Here is an 8,420-nt window from a genome sequence, read left to right on the forward strand (position 1 = left end):
CTGCTGGTGACAAGATCAAAGTGACAGGCAAAAGCAGGGTGAGCCAGGGCCAGCCCTAAGGACACAGTAAGGCACAGCCTTCCCCAAGCCAGTCTGTGGCATTTTCAGCTTCTCCCTCTGGCTGAGGCCCTGATCTTTCCCGTAAGTTAACACTCTACGGAACTGACCGTTCTCCTGCGGTTTTCTTGCGTTAGTGCTGTCAGCAGTGGCAGGCGAGCTCCCATGCAGCGGTGGAGGTGGCTAATGGGGTCTTCAGCTGTGCAAAGGGGAAGGAACAACACGGTTATTTGTTACCTGTGCTGGTGGTGCTGGGGGGACAGATAGCAACGTGAGCAATTTTCTTATATGGGATGAAGACAGGGTGCAGAAAAGAACAACAGGAATATTGAGGCCGTTTTCCTTATTGACGACAGAGTGGCATCTGATTGAAGTAAGTCACAAGTGCTTCTTCCCAGGGAGAAAAGAGGGGAGAATAAAGGTCTCTCTAAGGGAGAAAGCCCAGGGGGAACCAAGGGGCTGAACCAATGCCTTCCTGCCAGGCCACGGTGCCCACATCATCTGAAGCCCTGGGGTTGCCTGCAGCCACCTCCACCAGAACATGTCACCCACCCTCCTGATCGTTCCTGCCCACTGCCTTTGAAGAGCTGCTTTTTCTCAGGGGCACAGTAGATTTTGTCCTCATCCCTCCCAGGACAGCTCTGGAGGCTTGGGACCACTTTCCCGTGATTGCAGCCCAAAATCTGCTCCTCCTTGCTGAGCTTGCCTTGCTTTGCTGGTGACAGGTCCATCACATCTTGCAGAAATGGGTCATCCTCAGGAATGGTCTCTCATATTTTGCCTCCGTATTGACCTTCCCCCCAGGAACAGGGGGAAGCTACTTCTCCATCCTTGTGGAAGCTCAACCCTGAGGCATGCTGAGCAGATACCTTACAGCTGGTGTGGTGCCGGCCTCCTGCTCCAGCTCTGACCCAAACCTCATGTCTTTGGAAATACTGCCTGCGTTGGGGGATGGACTTTTAGCCTTGGTCTTCATTTATGCTATTATCAAAGAAAATGGCTACTGTTAAGTGCTGTCAAAAGCCAGAAAATAATGAGGCCTAATTGTGTGTCTTTATGAGCAGAACAAGCCCTGGCCTGAATGTATGCCCCTGGGAAATGACAGCCGCAGATCTGCTCTCAGCTGGGAGTTTTCTTCCCAAGGAAATCTTCTGTTTGCTTTTTCCAAAGTCCTTCCCCTCCATTATCAAACTTCACGTGGGCCCGTGCTGAGTTTGTCCTTGCACTGCAGAAACCAGCGGCTTCCCGGCCGCGCCGTGGTGTGGTTAAAAAGCAAATACTGCTCCTACACCCCAGGCAAAGCAGAGCGTCACTGCAGAGCCGCCCATCACCAAGCAGGTTTTTTGTTTGTGTGAGTGGTTGTGGTCTGTTGAAAAAAACCTAAAACCTCATTGCCACATCCGAATGTGGTTAGCCAGCACAGGCCAAAAAAAAATTAATAAAAATCTGAGACCTAAGGGAGAATTTAAGAAGACTTTATTAGCTTCAGGAGATTGTTTCTCATGGCAATTAGCGGCCAAGATGTTGATGGTGCCGGATTGATGTAAAGCACTAGAGCTTTGGAGGTGACGGGTGTCGGACTGGGTTGGAGCAGAGGTTTATGCTTCTGGTCCGGCCGCAGAGAGGCAGGCAGGGGCATGGGCAGAGGGGGACGCGCTTGCTGCATCCAGGTTGGTATTGCCTTTCATAGCAGTTGGCTAATTTATCGTTGGGGTTTTTTTTTCCCCTCTCTGCATGAATTTTATACAAATCCCATTGTGTGAAGTATGAGGTGGGGGGGTGTGATATGTTCCCAGCCATGGATGCATCGCTGAGATCCTAACCCGAACACCAGCCTTCACCTGGTATTGTTAATGATACCCAGATGGCAAGCTCAGGGCTGTGGCTCAAGCAAATGCATCATGAAACAGTCAAGTATTGGAACGTTTAGATGAAGGCCAGTTAATTAACCCTTTGAAGGCTGCAACGCCTTGAACTGTAGTTTATCATTTGTCTCAGTCATAATTGCATGGCTGGTGTTTAATACAATTTGGCAACAGTATTAGTTTTTTTGAGAGGTGGTGTCACACGTGGTTTTGCTTCTTGTTTTTTTCTTGGAGGGTTACATGTGATGAATCTTTATAGGTGGTATTTCAGAGTTTTTTTAAGAGGAGGAAATTAATTTACAGCTGTTAGGTGCATTAAAGCACCGATTAAGACATTCCACTGCATTATACAGCCCGTTTCCTAACAAAAGGGGTTTTTTGCAACTTTTTCTTTTTCATGTTGTATTTAAAAAGAAAGCTCTTCTTGGATTTTAAAAAATTCCTATTGACCTTTCTTCCTCCAGGTGTTTCCCAGGTCTCTGGCTACTGCCCTAACACTCCTCTCCCTGCGCCACAGCCGGTCTCACAGCTCCCTCTCATGCACCCCGTGGTTGCCCGTCCCCTCTTTAAATAGTTCATTGGCAACCGTTCCTGCCCTCGCCTGCAGCCCTGGGACCATGTGGTTCCCCTCTGATCTCCGGCCCTTCAGCAAGACCATGGCGAAATTCGTCAGAGAAGCCCCATCAGTAACTGCAGCATGTAGGTCCATCTGAAAACAAAGAAATGGTGCCTAGAGCAGAAATCAGCTAATGCACGAGTAGAAAGCATTTTGTGTCATGGACTGAGCTATGGAAGTTGTGAAGAGACTGGTGGAAAGGTGAATCATCCTTCCTGCAATGGTTTTACCATTGCTTGTGTTTTTTACCAGCTCGCTGCTTTCTTTCTCTCTGCAGGTGGATGAAACCCTTCTTTTCAGGAATTAAAAAATAAATCTGTGCTGCGTTCATAGTAATGAAAAGGGTTTGTTGAAGCTGCTTTAAAAATCATTCCCACAGAAAGGTTAATAAATCAATGAGTAATTAGCTATGTCCTCTCATAAATGGTGTGAAAGATAACTGAAGTGTCTTGGTGCCGTCGAAAGAGTCAGCAGGACCTGGAGGCAGCTCCCACTGCAGTGATCCCTGCCAAGGAGAGAAGGGATGGGAGGTCACGGGGCTGGAGGAGTTGATGGCCCTGGCCAAGAAGGCTGCTCTGACAGCTCCAAGCAAGGGCAGATTCTTACCAGTATGGCTCTTCTCAGTGGAGTGGTGACTGGGAAGAATAATGCACAATTATGGATTCCAGTTACATTGCTGTAAATGTTAATATATACCAGAGTGCCTCTAAAGGTGTTGGGCTGTTGAACCTCCATCCTTGGAAACGTTCAAAACTACTGCACAAGGCTTTGAGCAACCTGATTTCAGCAGGGTTTTGGACTAGATGTCCTTTCCAAACTTTGCTATCCTCTGAGTCGGCCACTTTTGCCAATACATTTAGCTCATAGATTCAGATTCAAGACCATGGAAAAGCAGACCACATAAACAACTAAATACTGACCAGGCCAGTTAAAAAGAGCTGATAAAGCTGTAGGAAGCTACTAGCAGAGTCTAGAGGTAGGACGCAAGCTGTAAGAAGAAGGGTGGTGGTGGGGAAAAACAGCAGCAAAACCATTCCCAAGCAATCCTTTTCCTTTCTAAAGAGAGCCAAGTAAATGCTTCTTACTGGGGGGTGGGGGTGGGGAGGGGGGTGGGGGTGGGTGGGGGGACACGGGACACAAAACCAAAAAGGAAATAAAAAGAAACATCCTGCTGTTCCAAACTTCTCCTTTTGGATTTGAGACAGCCAGCACCAGGGATAGCAAGTGGATGGACTCAGCATGCAGAAAAGCTGCTAAAAAGGGATCTTGAGCAACCAGCGTGGGCTCTGAGGCCAATAACTCAAAGACTACTTTAAATTTCTGAGGAACCTGAAACAAGGAAGTGTCCTAAGGATTTTTCTTTTGCCTGCAACTAAGAGAGAAGCAGTGTTATTTTAGAAATCAGCACAGAGGCTGTGACATCTATCACACACCCAGGAAGATGGAAACTGCCAAGTTTGAGGGTGCCGTCCTGGCTGGAGTCCATAAGCACAGATGTTTAAGACCTTAATACCACTCTGTGTGGCCGAGGCTTTTCTGCAGAATTACCAAGAAAAAGAGGTAACAAACTTCCCCGCCTTGAGCTGGCTTCTTCCTGCAACCCTCCATGTTGCTCCCTCTGAACCAGGCAGGAGTTTTGACACTGGAGCATTTAAGTGCTGTTGGGTGAGCATCCTGCAGGCATTAGATAAGAGCAGTGCAGGGCTCATTAGATTGACTTGTTTATCACCCTTTCCAACGCAGGAGAGAAGAGAAAATAATTAGAAGTAAACTCTGTGTTGCTGTTTCATATTTTATGACCCATCATTGTTTTGACAGTCTCTAACAATGGCATAAATGAGCTGAGCAATGTGACCAAGTGTCTAGCAAAGCCTTGTTCCAGAAAACAAGGATGGTAAATCACATGATGCCCTGGGAGACTGGGGTATTTTGCCAAATTACTGCTTCAAGGGAAGTGAGAACACTTGCAGCAACTGGGATGTTGCTTCATCAGTTTCAGGAATCCAGGGTTCCCGCTGCCACAAACGACCCTTTCTTCCCGCCCTCTTACCTTGCTATTTTAATTTTTAATTGGTGGTATCTACCGAAGTCTGGCAGTTGCCTCTATTTGCTGCCAGAGGAGCCTATTTTTTTCTCTTTAAAGGGCTTAAAAACTACTCACAGGGGGATGGGAAGGCTTCAGTGCCTTTTTTAACCACCAGCAGACAACCATGTAGAGCCAAATGCATGCATCAAGAGCCAATTATGAGTAAAACATCATCAGGACAACCCTTCAGTCTGTGTTGAGTTTAAACTATTCCTGATCCCCCACCTTAATGTACAATACTCTGCTTCGTACCATGTGAGACACAAGACTGAAACACCAGAAGACTCAGTAAGGAGAGTTTTTTTGGCCTGGCAGCGCAACACAGAGCCTTTTGCATTGTGCCTCTAGGACAGCTGTTCAAAATGGCCAGAGGGGTCCCTGAGACGTGGCTCTTTCATGTACTGGCAACTGGGTTGTACAGATGACCTGAGTTCGTTCCTGTCTGTCTAGGCATTAGCACTTGTGTTGTCTCACAAGAAATGCTTGGCCCAGCTCTGGCAGTCAGATACCTGAAACATGCATCACAGACTTGTGTGTTGTAAGCAAATGATGACCACTTACAACAAGTCAAAGGCAGATCAGCCTGCTTATGTTAACTGCAAAGATTTAAAGACAGGATTTTTGTCCTCCTTACCATGCACGTAAATTTGTCGTGCCATTAATTATATGATTCAGCGCTGTTTAAGTATACTCATAACCATGATCACTTAGGCCGGATCAACACTGGAGAACTATTTTATAGCAGTAATAGTTCTTCTACATTAACACAGCTAAAAAAAAATGTGACTTTTTCCATGGGGAAGGATTTCTTTTATTAAGACCTTCCTCAAATGTCAGATTCTGTTTCTTCATGATCATTTAAGCTCTCTATTCCAGCTGCTGCCTTCTATGAAATGAGTCTAATAACAGCACCAGTAACAGCTGGATGATTTATTCCTTAACAACTGTAAAATGCTCTGGTATGAACAGAAAAGGATTTTGCCATGTATTTCTCCTTGGTGTTTCTTCTTCCTTGAAAGCAACTGACTTCTGCTGCCTGAAAAACTTGTGTCCTTTCTCTCCTGTTAGCCCACCACTTTCATTCATTTCATAATAAAGTAGAAACCACTATGAAATGTCTTAATTTTAACCCTGAATAACAGAATTTTGGGTTCAGGGAGCCCTCATGCAAACACAGGTCTAATGGTAGGTTGAGCAGGATTGGGCAAAGACCGTCAGTGCCACAAGGGACACGGCCCCGTTGTGAGCTGCCAGCGGCATTTCAGCTGCTCCAGATGCAGCTGAGCATGGAAAGCCCTTTCATTACCAACCTGCCTGTGCCCATAGGCGCCCATAGGTACCAAACATTGCCTGTAGAGTCGTCTCATCCAGTTTCAAAAAGTCTGAGAGTCGGGGCTTTGTCTTGGCTGTTCAGGCCACCATAAGGATATTCAGAGGTTGACTGGCCATGCAGATGCATTTCCAAGCTTCCTGGAAATTAGGTTTGTTTTCTTTATATTTAAATATATTCCAAGGAAAATGAGGTACCATTTTCATGAAATCAGTATTTGATAAAAAAAACAAATGGAAAGGAAAGACCCAAAACCAGAAATGTGGGAATTAATACATACACATCCTCAAACCGCATTATGCCATCGAATCCTGGCTTGTTTCCATGACTTGAAGTTTATACCCATAGATGCTGCAATAAAACCAATTAGCTGTTGGCCATTTCAAGCCCTGCGCTTACGCTGCTCCTGTTCAGCCATTCCTTTTAGTGGCTGCCTGCTTTTCCAGTGGATGAACGTATGATTCGAGCTGAGAGAAAAGCGGCAGGAGGCACATTCAAACATCCCCCTGGGGACCACGCCATCAGGAAAGCTGCATCTGGGCTGGGAGCTGCAGAAAGAAAACTTCTTCTGTCCCTTGGGCACATCTCTCTTATAATTTATATTGCCCTGGCAAAAAGCATCCCTGCTGAAGCACTGAACATGCACAAAATGGATGAGCAGAGCTGGTGACAGCAGGACAAGCTGCAGCTGGTGATGAGAGTCCAAGAGATGGGGCCAAAAAACGCTCCGCGATGGGAGTTTTGCTTGGAGGTCTTTGTGGTGGGTTTCAGTGGTGAGCAGCTGAGTGTTTCGCAGCACATGCCAGGTCTGCTCATTTTAGGGGGAACCTGGAGGCTGGGATCCTCTGTGACAAACCTGTTGGCAGCGATGAGTGGGAAGGGTCCACTTGAGGATCAGGTTTGCTCTGGACCTTGCCTCCTCCCTGCCGGCCCTGCAAGGGGCTGCTCTTGGGATGGGGAGCTCTGCTTCAGACCGCGTAGCAGCTCTCCCAAGATGGCCAGGGCTTCCTTCAGGCCTTGGCCAGTGTAGGCACTGCAGCCCTGGAGCACCCAGCGGCGCCCTGCCAGCCGCCCCTGCCGCAGCCTCTCCCCCAGCTCGGCAGGAGCCAGCGCTCCTGGCACCTCCTGCTTGTTGGCCAGGAGGAGGACGGGGATGCCAGCCATGCTGGGGTGGCTCAGGGCTTCCTCCAGTGCTGCCATCGCTTCGGGCAGCCGGGCTGTGTCTGTGCTGTCGAGCACGAAGATTAGAGTACTGGTGTCCTCCAGGTAGTGAGGCCAGCTTGCCCGCAGGCTGCCTTGTCCACCAACGTCCCAGAGCGTGAAGGATACATGACAGGGTGTTTGCAGGGACTCCACGTTGAAGCCCACCGTCGGGCAGGTCTCCACAGCCCGGCCACTCTTGAGTTTGTACAGAAGGGTTGATTTGCCAGCAAAGTCAAGCCCCAGCATGACAACTCGAGCATCTCTTTTGCGCTGGCCTTTGGAGATCAGCTTCCCCATTCAAGACGCTCCTGCAACTGTGGCAAAAAAATCGCAGCCCAAAGGAAAGAAAACGTATCGCCTCAATAAAGTCAGCTAATAACAGTGTGCTCAGTCCTGCTTCTCCGAGAGAGAATCTTAGGTTTGGTGAAGAAAGACACAGGCAGCTGGCTTTTGCTTCACTTCGTAGCTAAAATGAGGTGAGAGCTATTATTTATGAGATGTGGAGCAGAGCCAGGGAGCGCCGTTCAAAACAATTTCTATACTCCATCTCTGCTGCTGCTGCTCAGTTCTGTTTTCATTTGTGACCCGAAGTGATCAGTGCAAAAGAGAGCACAATGTTTCACAGGAAGAGGTGGGGAGATGGTGGAGCAAGTTTCCTCCTCACCATGTACAGACATAAATGAGCTTTTGTTCATTGGCTTCTCTAGGGGAAATCCACCCCCGGCAGGGCAGGACAAGGAGGAACCTGGGTTTCAGACCAGGGTTTACTCTGGGAATTTGCTGAATCACAGCTCAAGGGTGTGGATTTAAACATGAGCAACAAGACAACTGACATTTTTTCTGCCAGTCTTATGTTAAAAAGCTCAAACCCAATCTCTGTAGCATCAGCTTTTGCTACCTGTTGCACAGACGGTAATGACAGCAATTTAAAAAATGCACATGAGCATGCTTTCTTAATTTCTCTGAAATATGACTAGTTGTATTTCACCTTCCCTGGGGGTGAAAATCTACAAAATTCTTTACATCAAGGTGTTTGCTACATTTTTACTTTCATAAGTGAAGCAAAGCCAGTCATCTGTGGCTGAGGGGGTAAAAAAGTCCCTTGAAAGAAGGGAAAAATGTTTAACAGGACAGCACCACTTGAACTTTACATGCCGGAGGCAAAAATGTGCTGTTGAAACAGCTCCCAGAGTCACTTGTGCAAGAGCAGATGATGGCAGCCAGGCAGAGCTCCAGCAAAGCCGGTATGTACCTTTTTGTTTG

General features: G+C 47.5%; 1 protein-coding gene across 2 annotated transcripts; it reads right to left on the reverse strand.

Annotated features, from left to right (window-relative positions):
• Positions 1-445: 445 nt before the first annotated feature.
• Positions 446-8,165, reverse strand: ARL11 (ADP ribosylation factor like GTPase 11). 2 transcript variants are annotated; one of them, XR_008730822.1, is made up of 2 exons: positions 5,935-8,165; positions 446-3,043 (listed from the first exon to the last, which is right to left on the reverse strand). XR_008730822.1 is itself a non-coding variant. In XM_027815868.2 (1 exon), exon 1 carries the CDS (start codon positions 7,452-7,454, stop codon positions 6,849-6,851), a length of 606 nt encoding a protein of 201 aa, XP_027671669.1. In that variant the 5' UTR covers positions 7,455-8,165; the 3' UTR covers positions 5,540-6,848. The 2 variants fall into 2 exon arrangements, 1 of the variants encoding a protein (XP_027671669.1); XM_027815868.2 differs by lacking the exon at positions 446-3,043 and having other exon boundaries at positions 5,540-8,165.
• Positions 8,166-8,420: the final 255 nt, after the last annotated feature.

This window comes from Falco cherrug, chromosome 2 (genome assembly GCF_023634085.1).
Source record: "Falco cherrug isolate bFalChe1 chromosome 2, bFalChe1.pri, whole genome shotgun sequence".
NCBI classification, from domain to species: domain Eukaryota; kingdom Metazoa; phylum Chordata; class Aves; order Falconiformes; family Falconidae; genus Falco; species Falco cherrug.